General features: G+C 46.4%; 1 protein-coding gene across 1 annotated transcript in view; it reads left to right on the top strand.

Annotated features, from left to right (window-relative positions):
* LOC147997962 (uncharacterized) overlaps positions 1-12,124 on the top strand; it is a 50,020-nt gene extending 37,896 nt beyond the window's left edge. The window contains exons 5-6 of the mRNA XM_087601390.1: positions 7,372-7,509; positions 10,770-12,124. Coding sequence (XP_087457516.1) covers positions 7,372-7,509; positions 10,770-10,809 — 178 coding nt within the window. The 3' untranslated portion in view covers positions 10,810-12,124. The remainder of the gene's footprint in view (positions 1-7,371; positions 7,510-10,769) is intronic.
* The last annotated feature ends 3,764 nt before the right edge of the window (positions 12,125-15,888 follow it).

Raw genomic sequence — 15,888 nt, 5'->3', positions numbered from 1 at the left:
GCTCTGAAAGTGGGCCACTCGGATGTGCAGAGAGTCTGTCATTTTCCTTTTTTAACCTCGACGGACTGGTTGTGTGCCCGGTCGTGGACGTCTTTCCAATGATCAAGAGTGAGACTTAGGGGTGTTGTTAGGGACTGTCCCATGTTAGTTATAAGGAAGATTATAACACAGAGAAAACAAACAACACCAACAGTCAAACAAACAACAGACAGGCGTGCTGCACGGCTTTGGTACCAAACTGAAAGCAAAAAGTCAGATGGAGGTGGCAAAGGTCCGGGGCCCTCTGAAAACCAAAAATACAGACAGAGGTGCCGTTAGTCCGGATCCTTCTCCTCTAACCAGAGTCCCAGATTGGGCCCCGAAAAGTCGGGCCCTTAACACCCTTGGAACGTCTTCCAGGGCTGTGGGGCGAGAAGTCTGAGCTCGTCAGCTCCTTCTTCGTCCCGCCCAAATTCCAAACAACCTGGCTGAGCGCTCACAGAACAGACCTGGCTGAGTGCTCACAGAACAGACCTGGCTGAGAGCTCACAGAACCTGGCTGAGTGCTCACAGAACAGACCTGGCTGAGCGCTCACAGAACAGACAGAATAAGGCAGAACGAGACAAAATCAGACAGACAGACAGACGCCGGCCGCCTTACCACCCAGTGGGTGGTCGGTGGTCCCTGGGTGGAGGATCTCCTTTCCCGGCCAACGCACCAAATGAAAAGCTCTCAGGGAGAACTTTCCCTCGGGATGGAGACCCTCCAACTCTAAAGACCAGACCGAGACACCACAGGATGCAATCAGCAAGAGGATTTGGTTTGTTGTCGGGATACACATGTAGAACTAGAGTTTCATAAAGGTTACTCATTGTCAGAGTCCGATGTGCAGGGCCGGACGTGCCTGAGGGAGAGCCAGAGATAGGACTTGCCGAACCAGCTATCAGATCCAAGGACACTGACCATCCTTCCTTCCCCAAGGACACCCTCCCCTTCCTTCACCCCCCTGAGTGAGATGAGCCACCCTACCTGCCTGCCGAGCTGCTAGATAACACATACTCCTTGCTGATGTCATTTCGCGCCGAAAGTAACCGTGCACCTTTTGAATTGACCAATCATGTGTAACCGCGTGAATGCCCCTTACCTCCCCTATAAAAACCCCCGAGTTTGGAAGCTCGGGGTCGATTCCTCTGTCTCCTGTGTGAGATACGTGTCGACCCGGGATCTCGCTAAGACCCAGGATCTCGTTAATAAAGCTACCACTTGCTGTTACATCAAGAATGGCTCCTCGTGATTCCTGGGGGCACCCCACCCTGCGATCGGAGCGAGAGACAGGGCTCCCCGTTTTGGGGTACGCTCTTTCATTTGGGGGCTCGTCCGGGATCGGAGCGTGACCCCCGGAACCCCGAATGCCACTTGGAGGTACGTTAGTGTGAGTGCTGGAAAGCGGCCGCTGTGTGTGAGTGTGTATGAATTAAGTCCTGTAGTCTGTTTTTCGGTACCGGTTTAGTGTCTTGGGGCACTATCTGGGCAGAAGAAGGATTCCTGCCCTGTGCACGGGTGGAAGAAGGTTCCCCACCCCATAGAAAGCTAGCTTGAGAATGCACTGTCTGGGCAGAAGGAGGATTCCTGCCCTGTGCACAGGTGGAAGAAGGTTCCCCACCCCGAAATGGCGCCTGTGAGTAGATGAAGGATTCCTACTCCGAATAGTCTTTTTCTTTCTTTTTTTTCCTTTTTAGAAAGCTCACCGGGGGACGCCCCAATCGAGCAGGCTCTGGGACGCGTGAGAGACGTTCCTCGAGCCAGCCTTTGTCGGGTCCTGGCTCTGGGACGCGTGAGAGACGTTCCACGAGACGAATTTTGTTGGGAGGACCCGGCAACGGACAGTCAAAAAGATCTGACTGTGACTTGACTTTGGAGGTCGCGTTCGGCTGTCTATTAAAGTATAGGCACGGACAAGTGTGCTTAGATGTGTTAGTGTCTGTTGTCTGTATTCTGTTTCTGTGTTTGGTATCCCAGAAGCAGCTAAGGTTAAGCTGAAGTTTGGGCCAGGTACTGAAGGTACCAGGCATCTGTGGAAATTGGTTATAGGATGCTTTGTCTTGGTCTTGTTTGTCTGGATTGTTTTCTGTGGTATTGTCCAGTGTCTTTTTGACTTTTGTTTCGTGTTTGAATTTGGACTGACAACCGTGTTTAAAATCTTGGACCGACGACTGTGTTTGAAATCATGAAACTGTTTGCTTTGTTCGTTGAAGAGTTTTACTTGGTCCCCTTAATGCTTAGTGAGTAAGAAACTTAATCTTATGGAGCCCGCTCTAGTGGCGGTGTGTTGGTTGATAGCCAAAGTTAGTTTTTAAAACAGTGTTTTATCTGTGCTTGTGCTCGCAGCCAGCTGAGATAAGCTAGAGAAGTGAGTAAATTTTGCTTGGGAGCAAGGAATCTTTAAGGTGGAGTTTCAGCCGGTATGGCACTTAGTGCGTAGCTGCCTAAAAGATCAGAAATGCTGTCAACAGGCTATAAAAAAAAAAGGGGGGACAGGCTGCGTTAGAAATGCTACAGGAAGAATAATCTAAAAAGGCTGAGAGCTAGGTGGGGCTATAAGGAATTTCTGACTTTTGCTCACAGTAGGAGAGAGCTCATTTAGAGAAGTTCTTTAAGGAAGCCTGCCTTATCTGCTGCCTTTATTCCAAGGGAGGAGTCAGTCTCCAGCACTAAATTACTTGGAGGTGGCCAAGGTCAGGATTAATGTTTTCTTTTCCATGGGCCTTTAAACCCAGTGAGACAGTTTGGTAAAGGACTACTACTGAGGTCCTGATAGCCCCTGGTGAACTGGTTACGATTCTTTTGTCAGCCCCCTGGCATCTAGCACCCAGGTTCTAACCATCTCTCCATCCTTTTGTTATTAGTTGTTACTAGAAGCCTAGTGTCATTTGGAGGCTGGTTCTCTTGAGAGGCAAAGCCATGGAGCTTACACTGACAGTGGCCTTTTTGTTCCAAGAAAGGCCTCCTGGTTTAGCTGTGTGACTAAATGCTGTTTGCCCTCTTCGGTAGACCTCTATTCTCAAGATTCTCTTGTTTTCTCACCATCCCATTTGAGATGCTTGTTAGTAACTGTTACAGGTCTTCTTTACCACCGAGGAGAAGACGGAATCCTACTGGAGACCAGAAAAAAAAAAGGTTCCAACACGGATAGAAGGTCCTCACTTCTGCCTGCTCTCTTCAGATGCCTGTAGGTAGGGAGTGCCAGGTCTGCCGCCAGGCTCCAAGGGTGGGTCTCTGAGGGGCTGGAAAGTGCCCCGACAATCTGGCTAAGATAAGGAAAAGAAATGAAGAGAAAGTTACAGAAATTTGAAGGGTTAAGTCACTGAGAGAGTTATTGTAAGTTGCAGAGAAAATAAGTTGATGCATGGTTCAGGGTCTGTGCAGAAAAGAGGACAGCACCTAATAGATGCAGACAGAGAGATTGAAAAAAAAAGAAAGAAAGAGGTAAAAAGAGCAGGAAGCTAGGGAAGAAAGGAAACAAAAAGAAGAGGAAGCTAGAGAGCTAAAGGGAGATAAAAGATGAGAGAGGAACATATACTGGCCACAGTAGTTAGGGAACCTAGGAAGATAGTACCTGGCAACAGAAGAGAATTCCTGGCTAAAGATCAGTGTGACTAATGCAAAGAACTTCACTGAGATAAAACCAGAAAAATATAATCACAAGTATCTCCTAGTGCTTGTAGATACTTTTTCAGGAATAGATAGAAGCTTTCCTCACCAAATGAGAGACGGCCTCTGCAATCATTAAGAAGATACTGGAAGAAATCTTCCCCGGATTTGGAATGCCCAAGGTAATCTGGCCAGACAAAGGCCCTACTTTCGTTGCCAATGTAAGCCAGGGTGTGGCCAAGTATTTAGAGGTCAATTGGAAATTACATTGTATCTACAGACCTCAAAGTTCAGGACAGGTAGAGTAAATAAATAAAATTTTAAGAGAGACCCTGACCAAATTAAATTAACCATGGAGACTGGCGCAGACTGGGTGACACTCCTTCCCTCTTGCTCTCTTCAGAGCAAGAAATACCCCTTCCAGATTCAGCCTTACCCCCTTTGAGATCTTTTTTTTTTTTTTTGTTCTTTTTTTCAGAGCTGGGGACCGAACCCAGGGCCTTGCGCTTCCTAGATAAGCGCTCTACCACTGAGCTAAATCCCCAGCCCCAATATGGGGCCTCAGCTCCCCTGACTGTATTAGATGAAGTTACTGATCCAACATGTCATAGTGCCATAGTAATAATGATTTGTGTGCCAGGCTAAAAGACCTACAGGTGATACAGAAAGAAATCAGCTCACAGCTGACAGCAGCCTATGCCCCGGAGACCCCTGAGACATCCCATCAGTTCCAGGTCGGAGATTGCAGCTACACTGAGCCCAGACACTCGAGCCTCGCTGGAAAGGACCGTACCTGGTACTGCTGACCACCCTGAGAGCTGTCAATTCTCAGCCCTCACCAGCAGCGTACTAGCTCTTGGGGCTGAGAGCTGGGACCTAGAGGGAAATTCAGTCATGTTTGTCCTGGGTTCTATCAAGATAGGTGTGGGATAGTCTTGATTTCCATTACAAATGATGTAACATTGCATATGTTAGTACTCTTAACACTTCTTGGGACTGTGCCTCAGGGATCACAGTCTGTATAAGCTTAGAAGTTCTAAAAGCTAGTCATGACCTTGGTGTATAGGCTTGGATAGTGTCCAGGTTAGAATCCTCATGTTAAGACAACAATACCAAGCTGTTATGCTAGATGAAGCTGAGTTCTCCATGAAGTTCTAGGATTAGAACTATTAACAAAAAAAAGAAGTGGGGAATGTAGAACTAGAGTTTCATAAAGGTTACTCATTGTCAGAGTCCGATGTGCAGGGCCGGACGTGCCTGAGGGAGAGCCAGAGATAGGACTTGCCGAACCAGCTATCAGCTCCAAGGACACTGACCATCCTTCCTTCCCCAAGGACACCCTCCCCTTCCTTCACCCCCCTGAGTGAGATGAGCCACCCTACCTGCCTGCCGAGCTGCTAGATAACACATACTCCTTGCTGATGTCATTTCGCGCCGAAAGTAACCGTGCACCTTTTGAATTGACCAATCATGTGTAACCGCGTGAATGCCCCTTACCTCCCCTATAAAAACCCCCGAGTTTGGAAGCTCGGGGTCGATTCCTCTGTCTCCTGTGTGAGATACGTGTCGACCCGGGATCTCGCTAAGACCCGGGATCTCGTTAATAAAGCTACCTCTTGCTGTTACATCAAGAATGGCTCCTCGTGATTCCTGGGGGCACCCCACCCTGCGATCGGAGCGAGAGACGCGGCTCCCCGTTTTGGGGTACGCTCTTTCACACAGGCACAAGGACCTGCGGGCGCTTAAGAAACTCGGGGGACTGGCACGCCCCACGGAACCAAGGATGGGCTTTTTATAGGATTTTGGGGAGCAGAAGCAAGCATACAGAAGCAGATGCATGGTTACAGGGATATAATTGGTGGATTCTAATATGGCAAGGGTTCAGCCCGGGGGCAAGTTTCTTAGCTACCTTCTTGGAACATAACGGCTGACTCGGCCCCCCACCAGGGTGTGGGACCTCTCCCGGGGCTTTTTTTCATTGTCAGGTGCTCAACCGAAGTCGTCCTGTTGCCAGGCCTTCAACCAAACACATCCTGCTTGGCAGCGCTGTGTACTCAGTGTTTTAACCTTTCTCTGAACCAGTCATCTTAAGTACAGCCTTGCAAAATGGCGTTACTGCTGCTAAGCTGGTGTCTTTCAGAATTATGTTTGTGTGACACTTTTCTTTTGGGTTTGTTGAAAGAGGATTACTGTTTTGTTTTTTATAGGATATAATTTTCCTCCTTGTGTTGGAGTTTCCCATCTATTATCTTTTGTAGGGCAGGATTTGTGAAAATATACTGTGTAAATTTAGTTTATCATAATATATCTTGGTTTCTCCAGCTGCGTTGATTGAAAGTTTTGCAGGGAATAGTGGCCTGGGCTGGCATTTATTTTCTCTTAGTGTTTTATAAAATCCACTCAGGATCTGACTATCATAGTCTCTGGTGAGAAAGTCTGGTGTAATACTAATAGGTATGCCTATATATGTTTCCTGATTTTTTGCTTACTGACTTTATTTTTCTTTCTTTCTTTTGTGCATTTGGTGTTTTGACTATTATGTGAAGGGAGAAATTTCTTTTTGGTCCAATCTATTTGTAGAAATATATGATTCTTTTATTATTACAGGCATTTCTCACTTTAGGTTATGTACTGCCATATTGGATTTGGGCCTGGCTTCTTTGTAACTTCATGGCCACAGTTAAGAAGTCATGGGAATGTTGGACAGAGGCCTCTCCCATATATTTATGGCACAGGAAGAAAAGACCAAGTAGTAAACACCCAGTGTCTCCACTGCATGACCTCTGCTGAGCCCGGCTGATGCATGTGGAACCGACACACCAGGACCACACCTGGGTGGTGGTCAATTTACTTCTGCCTTTTACTTCCTCAGCCTTTATCCTTGAGATTTAGGCTGGTCTTCTGGGACTTCTCCCTAATTAATTCAGGTCTCCTAGTCGGTCTTTTGATACTGAAGTCACTAGCCAGGTTGTCAGGAGCCAGGGTTTCCCACTGTGCTTCCCAGATACTTTCTACCTGGAGACTTGGGTACTTGGGTATATAAGTGGTGAATGAAGCTACAGGAGTCTCTCACTCTTTTTCTTCACTCTAACTCTTCCTTCTGCTCTTTCTCTCTCTCTCTCTCTTTCTCTCACTCTCTTCCTCTCTTCCTCTCCTGGCTTGACACTGAAAGACCCCAGCTTAGCAGCAGTAACGCCATTTTGCAAGGCTGTACTTAAGATGACTGGTTCAGGGAATAGTTAGAACACTGAGTACACAGCGGCTGCCAAGCAGGATGTGTTTGGTTGAAGGCCTGGCAACAGGACGACTGCGGTTGAGCACCTGACAAGGAGAAAAGCCCCGGGAGAGGTCCCACACCCTGGTGGGGGGACGAGTCAGTCGTTATGTTCCAGGAAGGTAGCTAGAAAACTTGCCCCTGGGCTGAACCCTTGCCACATTAGAATCCACCAATTATATCCCTGTAACCATGCATCTGCTTCTGTATGCTTGCTTCTGCTCCCCAGATTCCTATAAAAAGCCCATCCTTGGTTCCGTGGGGTGTGCCAGTCCCCCGAGTGACTGAAGTGCCCACAGGTGCCTGTGTATCCCGACAATAAACCAAATCCTCTTGCTGATTACATCCTGTGGCCTCGGTCTGGTCATTGAGTTGGAGGGTCTCCATCCCGAGGGAAAGTTCTCCCTGAGAGCTTTTCAGACACGATAACCTGTGTGTGTGGATGTGTGTTTCTTTCATCCTGTAGGCTTTCGCCCGATTCTCGGTACCTTGTCGGTGCTGGCGCCTACAAATGGAGGTCCCACCGAGATCGGAGAAGAAAGGAGGTACCACCTATGGGACGTCCCTGGAGCCTGGCCGGCATAGGAGAAGGGACGGATTTGAGGTAAGATGGGCCAGAAAAGGCCTGGATGATTTGGGCTAGCCTGAGTAAAACTTGTCATAAAAAAGGGACAAGATAATGGTAAAGTGTTTTTGCATATGTGTTCTGTTAGAGTTATATTTTAGTCTTTGGACCCTGACTAGAGATAGTTTACACCCTAGACATGAGAGAGAACGGGTTTGGGAAAAATAGTCCTCCCGGACTCTCCTCAGATGCTTTGGAGAAAGAGAAAAATCTTGTCAGAGCTCTCCTATGAAAAGAGGGAAAGCAGGAGACGTCCTGCCTCTCTGCTGGCTCCTATTGGAGAAATGCTTATTTCTGGTTCTGGGTTCCATAGGTAGGATATATGGGTCCCTTCGGTGGGACACCATTGAGTTTTTTCCCTCTATGTCTATTGTCTGTACTTGGTGCACCAAGCTGTCCATGTCTGTCAGTTTATGTCTGTGGTTTTTGTTTCCTGTTGTTTAAATGTTTTATGTTTCATGTTCAAAAGAAAAAAAATGGTAAAAACTTTATCTGTCAATCGTTCACATCTTGATTTGCTCTTAACTCCTTTCGAGATGGAACAAATGAGTGAAAAGCAGTTTCAGTCGGTCTTTAGAGCCCTGCACCTGTAGCTATGGGCATAGGTCAGATGAAGAAGCTGCCCGGGATGTGCGTCTACATGAGCTGATCATAAATGCTCTAGCAGCTCCTTGGCTTCTTTGGTACAGGAGCTGATGGCTGTTTCTCTTAGAAAAATCTCTGACTTATTATTAGACTTAGCAGGTGACAAGGTGCTTCTCTTAAAATCATAGCTAGAAAAGTAAAAATGGTGCTTGGTCTAAATATTAAAGATAGGTGTAGCCACTTCAATTTTGTTTCTGATTGCTTTTAAATGTATAAATATGCTCTACATGCTTGGTTATGGACTATTGGCTTTCAAGTTATTGGATATGGTTAAAAAGGTATAATATTGGTAACAGAAAGTTGACATAAAGCTGGTAATTTTGATGGAGTCATTCTAGACAACCTATGGCATGAGCCAACCTAGTGAAATAGGTCTAAATTGAGATAATATTATTATGGAACTCTTATTCTAGAAACAAGGCTTCTAAAAGAATTTAGGGCAATGTCTCTTTGTTGAGGTATTGGAGACTGCACCATCGTGCGTTTATATGTAGGAATTGTCAGTCAAACTTAGTAGCATGAAGGATAGACTCGGTGTTTTGGAGACTGGATTTTGGAGACTAGTTTGTTAGAGGTTAAGTTTTGCTTTCCATAGTTGTGGTTTGCCCTGAAGTTATCTGTATTTTAATGCTAATTCCGTTGCCCCAAGGACAGCTGCCTAGTCTCTACTCAGAACTCAGGTGACCTTGTGGTTGTGCTCTGGTGTTACAAGGATTGTGATTAAGGATTGCCAGTGTTGCATTGACTAACTCAAACTTATTTATAAATAAGAAAAAATCAAACAGGTAGAGATTGTTACAAGATTTACAAAGGATTGATGAGGTTTTAGAACTTGTGAGAGCATTACAGCTTGTTTGCTTACTCCAACTGACATTTCAAGATAGATTTAGAGGATTGTTTTTATGCAGTTTGTTTACATCCTGGCGATTGTGACTTTTTATTTTTTGAGCTTGCTTATAATTTTAGAGAGCCCATGAAGTAATATCATTAAAATTTTTTACAAAACAGTGGCGAATAGCCTTATATTATGTAATTTTGTTGCTTCTTCAATATAAGAAGTTAGAAGTTTGAATCTTTAAGTGTATATGGAAATTTTTACTACAAAACTTTGCTCTCAAAATGATCTTTAATATTTGGGGAGTAGCTGTCCAGAAAAGAATATTTGAAACTAATTTTAAGCTTCTAAGGATATGTTAATTGCCAAAGTACCTCACCTTACCGGACGACTTAACTTTGTTATTCTCATTGGAGTTAAAGCTTTTGTCATTAGTACAAAATTGTAGGCTAGAGTCATGGAAGTATTTTAAAAAGAAACCTGGTAAAACATATCTTATTCGAAACAAGAGTTAATTGGTTATTACAAAATACTGATATTTGGCCTATTACATATACAAATTTCGGACAAAATTGATAATTTTACTCCTTGCATGCTTTTGTTTTTACTGTAAATTTGTGCATGCAACCCTTAGAAAATGTGCTTAGTGTATTTATAGGAGGTTCATCTAATGAAAAGGCTACATGTATGATTGGGTCACTTGTATATTCTCTTTAATAGTCTGCTTCAACACAGACTATTAAATTACGTGCTGTAGCCACTCTTTTTAAATGTTAAAATTCAAGCTTTCAATTCATACGCTGATAGCCAATGTGTGGCTTGTAGTTTTACAATTGATTAAAAAGTCTTCGGTTTTTTTTTTTTTTTTTTTTTTTTTTTTTTTTTTTTTTTTAGATACTACTAGCCCTCAAATTTTACAATTACTTAATGCTTTATTAGAGGCAGGTTTTCTACATAAAATCAGTGAGTGATGATTTAAGTGTGAATTGTCTGACAACTCACTGTCCTTTTAGTGCTCTGGCTCAGAGAACTAAACAAAACCATAGACCCACCTCCTTGAAAATGGTAATGGAGTTGATAACACACCCTCATGAAAGGAGAAAGATTTCATTTGCTTACTTTCAACGCCCAGCCTCACCCTGCCAAGTCAGGGATTTCTAAATAAGGCTAAATCTGGACCTTGTTTACACAATTTGACATTTCTAATTAATGCTTATGTTTAGGTAAATAAAGCTGGAGAGGGGCTGGAGAGATGGCTTAGTGGTTAAGAGCACTAAGTACTGTTCTTTTATAGGCCATTTAAAAACTCAAACTGGATTGCCTGGACCCCTTAGCAAGGGAAGACTATAATACCAGGCAGAAATAGGCCTTACATAAGAACAATTAGCCAAAAAATCTCATTCTTTATATATCCAAAACAATAATGCTGGAGACAATAATTTGGTATACAAGTCAATTTATAAATACAAGTGCTCAGTGTCCTCAATTTAATCCTCGAGGACTTATCTTAATAAGTAATATTTTAACAAAATCTTAATAAATAAAAAGGGGGAGTTATATCCCTGTATGTTATGTATGCTATACAATTATTTAATAATACACCTTTCATTTCAATTTTAAAATTTGGATGCCAAAGTTTATGGCACCCTACAACTAGGCATACTTCTGCCAATGTGAAATAGAGAGATCCACATATTTACATGATCCTGTCCAGATATTTTTTTATGGGGAAGAGGGAATGTTTGTGTTTTTTCTACAGGATGCTGCAGGAGTGTGCCAGCTGCCTGAGTGTCTGGTGAGACATGCTGATCCTGGGAGCATGAAGATACAGCTCTCCTGGTTCGGGTCCCTGGAGTCATTCCTGTGTCCTTGGAGGAATATGGAGGATTCCCCCTCATCTTTTGTCATCACAGAAATTCTGGTGTTGCTGCAGTCATTGTGTCCTGTCCCATCGCGGCCTGCGCTCCAACCCTCTGTGCACTGCTGCTTGCTGGAAGCTGCTGTGGACTGGGGAACTCTGCCCTGGTTCTGCAGATCTCAGACATGGTTCCATTGCCTGCTGGTTGCTCCAGAGAAGAATGACCGATCCTGAACTGTCCTGGGAAAGACCTTGGCATTTTCCCTGCTATTGTGGCAGCCATTACTGCTGCAGCCATTGTGTCTGCAGTGTCTGGAGTTACCCTCCCCCAATCTATTGTTAGGCAAGCACAGTGGGTGAACTTTCTGGAGTAGTTGCTAAAAATTGGGAATTCTAAATTTTATTATAGGAGCGGCTTGACTACGGCCCTTGGTGGTAGCAGCTGAGTAGAACCAGATGAGGTGCCCACTACTTATCGGGAGAGGCTCAACTTCCACAATCTCTTAAATTAAGGCCTTCTGGCCTCTGCTCCATCACCTCTGGGTTCAAGTAAGAGGAATGAGAAGATGACCTGATGTAGTTGTTCTCAGCGACGGGCAACTTCCTCTGACCCTTGACCAATCTAAACATGGAGCCTTGAGGGCAACAAGGTCTTCCTATGACAGATAGGCTGGGGTCTGAGAGGTCGATCCTAAGACAGAGTTAGCTACACCCCATTTAAACGTACAGGTGAAAGACCCCAGCTTAGCAGCAGTAACGCCATTTATCAAGGCTGTACTTAAGATGACTGGTTCAGGGAAAGGTTAGAACACTGAGTACACAGCGGCTGCCAAGCAGGATGTGTTTGGTTGAAGGCCTGGCAACAGGACGACTTCGGTTGAGCACCTGACAATGAAAAAAAGCCCCGGGAGAGGTCCCACACCCTGGTGGGGGGCCGAGTCAGTCGTTATGTTCCAAGAAGGTAGCTAAAAAACATGCCCCCGGGCTGAACCCTTGGGGGGCCGAGTCAGCCGTTATGTTTCTGGAAGGTAGCTAGGAAACTTGCCCCCAGGCTAAACCCTTGCCATATTAGAATCCACCAATTATATCCCTGTAACCATGCATCTGTTTCTGTATGCTTGCTTCTGCTCCCCAAAATCCTATAAAAAGCCCATCCTTGGTTCCGTGGGGCGCGCCAGTCCCCCGAGTGACTGAAGCGCCCGCAGGTGCCTGTGCCTGTGTATCCCGACAATAAACCAAATCCTCCTGCTGATTGCATCCTGTGGTGTCTCGGTCTGGTCTTTGGAGTTGGAGGGTCTCCATCCCGAGGGAAAGTTCTCCCTGAGAGCTTTTCATTTGGTGCGTTGGCCGGGAAAGGAGATCCTCCACCCAGGGACCACCGACCACCCACTGGGAGGTAAGCCGGCCGGCGTCTGTCTGTCTGTCTAATTTTGTCTCGTTCTGCCTTATTCTGTGAGCGCTCAGCCAGGTCTGTTCTGTGGGCGCTCAGCCAGGTCTGTTCTGTGAGCGCTCAGCCAGGTTGTTTGGAATTTGGGCGGGACGAAGAAGGAGCTGACGAGCTCAGACTTCTCGCCCCGCAGCCCTGGAAGACGTTCCAAGGGTGTTAAGGGCCCGACTTTTCGGGGCCCAATCTGGGACTCTGGTTAGAGGAGAAGGATCCGGACTAACGGCACCTCTGTCTGTATTTTTGGCTTTCAGAGGGCCCCGGACCTTTGCCACCTCCATCTGACTTTTTGCTTTCAGTATGGTACCAACAGTGCAGCACGCCTGTCTGTTGTTTGTTTGACTGTTGGTGTTGTTTGTTTTCTCTGTGTTCTAATCTTCCTTAGAACTAACATAGGACAGTCCCCAACAATGCCCCTAAGTCTCACTCTTGATCATTGGGAAGACGTCCACGACCAGGCACACAAGTCCGTCGAGGTTAAAAAAGGAAAATGGCAGACTCTCTGCACATCCGAGTGGCCCACTTTCGGAGCAGGATGGCCAGTGAATGGCACATTTAATAAGATCATTATTTTACAGGTTAAAGATCGGGTCATCCACGGACATCCTGACCAGGTTCCTTATATTATCACTTGAGAGAGACTTGCCTTAAAACCCCCCTCCTGGGCGGAACCCTTCGTGGACCCGAATTGGCCTCCCCTCAACCCCCAGCCTGTCCCCTCGGCCCTGCCCTGTCTGCCGGCCACGTCTTTCTCTCTCTAAGAAACCTGTCCTCCCGGCAGACCCAAACTCCCCTCTCATATATCTTCTCTCTGACAGGCCCGGCTGAAATGGAGGAGGCAGAGCCGGCGGCCAGATCAGTTGCCGGGCCACAGTCTGATAAGTGTTTCTCCCCTGTCGCAGGGAGATTGCGCAATAAGCGTGAGGTGATGCCAGATTCAACCTCCCAGGCTTTCCCACTTAGACAGGGAACCGGTGGCCAGACCCAATACTGGCCGTTTTCAGCAGCTGACATTTACAATTGGAAACAAAACAACCCTTCTTTCTCCAAATATCCAGTGACACTCACCGACCTAATAGAACAGCTCTTACAGGCCCTCTTAACCTCAGAAAAAAAAAAAAAAAAAAAAAACAAAGAGTGTTCCTAGAGGCCAGAAAGCATGTTCTGGGAGATGATGGGCGTCCCACCCAGCTGCCTGAGAAAATTGATGCTACATTCCCACTTAAGAGACCAAACTGGGATTTTAATACAGCTGAAGGTAAGGGACACCTACGCCTTTATCGCCAGTTGCTTCTAGCGGGTCTCCTACTAATTTGGCTCAGGTAAAACAGGTATTACAGGAAGCAGGGGAATCTCCCTCCGCCTTTCTAGAGAGACTTAAGGAGGCCTACAGTATATACACTCCCTATGACCCAGATGACCCAGGACAAATGACGAGTGTCTCTATGTCCTTCATCTGGCAGGCTGCTCCAGATATCAGGACTAAGTTACAGAGGTTAGAAAATTTACAGGGCTATACATTGCAGGATTTACTTAAAGAAGCTGAAAAGATTTTTAATAAGAGAGAGAATTGAATCGAATCTTGGCCACCGTAGTTCAGGGCTAAGAAAAGAAGGGAGATAGGGGGGAGCTCGAAAGGGGCTGAAGCTGGATAAAGATCAATGTGCCTATTACAAAGAGAAAGGGCACTGGGCCAGAGAGTGGCCCAAGAAGCCTGGAGGACCCCGAAAGCCTCGACCACGAACCTCCCTCTTGGCTCTAAAAGATAAAGATTAGGGAGGTCAGGGCCAGGAGCCCCACCCCTGAGCCCAGGGTAACGCTTAAAGATGGAGGGTAGCCGGTTACTTTCCTGGTAGACACAGGAGCCCAGCATTCAGTCCTCACCCAAGCTTCAGGACAACTCAGCGACTGGACAGCCTGGGTACAAAGAGCTACTGGTGAGAAACAATACCGATGGACTATGGACCGCCGGGTTCAGCTGTCTACCGGTAAGGTGACCCATTCCTTCTTACATGTTCCGGACTGCCCGTACCCTCTGCTGGGCCGTGACCTGCTCACCAAATTAAAAGCACAAATTCATTTTGAGGAAGGAGGGGCCCAAATAACTGGCCCCCACCGAACTCGCCTTCAAGTTCTAACCCTATGGACCGGGACAGGACACTGGCTTGGGCAGAGACTGGTGGGATGGGGTTGGCACTCCAACAGCCCCCTTTAATTATACAGCTAAAGGCCACTACAACTCCAGTCTCCATAAAACAATACCCCCTGTCACATGAAGCTTATCAAGGTATAAGGCCTCACATTACGAGGCTTCTAGATCAAGGCATCCTATTCCCCTGCCAGTCACCTTGGAATACGCCTCTTCTGCCTGTTAAGAAACCCGGCACTGGAGATTATTGGCCAGTACAAGACTTGAGAAAGGTCAACAAGAGGATAGAAGATATTCATCCGACTGTTCCAAACCCTTACAATTTGCTCAGTAACTGTTCATCGATGAGAAACAGGGGTGTGCTAAAGGGGTCCTAACACAAAGGTTGGGACCCTAGAAACGCCCTGTGGCCTATCTGTCTAAGAAATTGGACCCAGTGGCCTCCGGCTGGCCACCGTGCCTAAGGATGGTGGCTGCTATTGCTGTCCTGATCAAGGACGCTGGAAAATTGAATTTGGGACAGCCACTCATCATCCTAACACCCCACACACTGGAGGCCTTGGTAAAACAGCCCCCAGACCGCTGGCTCTCGAATTCCCACATGACCCAATACCAAGCCTTGTTACTGGATGCAGAACAGGTTCAGTTTGGGCCCGTAGTCGCCCTCAATTCTGCCACCTTGCTTCCTCTACCAGAGGAGGCAGAACAGCATGACTGCCTACAAATCCTCACAGAAGTACACAGAACCAGGTCGGACCTATCGGACCAGCCTCTTTAGAATGCTGACCACACATGGTACACAGATGACAACAGCTTCTTGGCAGAGGGAGAGCGAAAGGCTGGAGCTGCGGTCACTACGGAGGACAAAGTGATTTGTGCGAAAGCCCTGCCTGCTGGTACCTCCACACAACGGGCTGAACTCATCGCCTTGACTCAGGCGCTCAAGATGGCAAAAGGTAAGAGGCTAAATGTATATACAGACAGCCGTTATGCCTTTGCCACGGCACACATCCACGGGGAGATCTACCTGAGGCAGGGGCTGCTCACATCTAAAGATAAAGAAAAATAAGGCTAAAATTCTGGCCCTCTTAGAAGCCCTATTCTTGCCCAAAAGACTGAGTATTATGTATTGTCCAGGACACCAGAAAGGGCACAACCCAGAGGCACGAAGAAACCGGCTGGCCGATGCCACGGCGCGAGAAGCGGCCATGAGCAAACAAATCTTGCCCTTAAATAGCCCAGTCCAACCCACGCCCCCACCAGTGGGACAAACCAGTTGGGTTTATGCCCATGAGGACATAGAGCTCCTAAAAAAATGGTGCCATCTACCACCCTCAACTAAAACAGTGGGTCTACAAAGGACTTTTGAATTGATCTCCTTTTTACATAAATTAACCCATTTGGGGTTTAAGAAGATGAAAACCTTA

The sequence above is a fragment of the Rattus norvegicus genome, chromosome Y (genome assembly GCF_021556685.1).
Source record: "Rattus norvegicus strain SHRSP/BbbUtx chromosome Y, alternate assembly SHRSP_T2T, whole genome shotgun sequence".
In the NCBI taxonomy this organism is placed as follows: Eukaryota; Metazoa; Chordata; class Mammalia; order Rodentia; family Muridae; genus Rattus; species Rattus norvegicus.
Note: the sequence above shows the minus strand (reverse complement) of the source record. Positions and strands in the feature narration are given on the sequence as shown.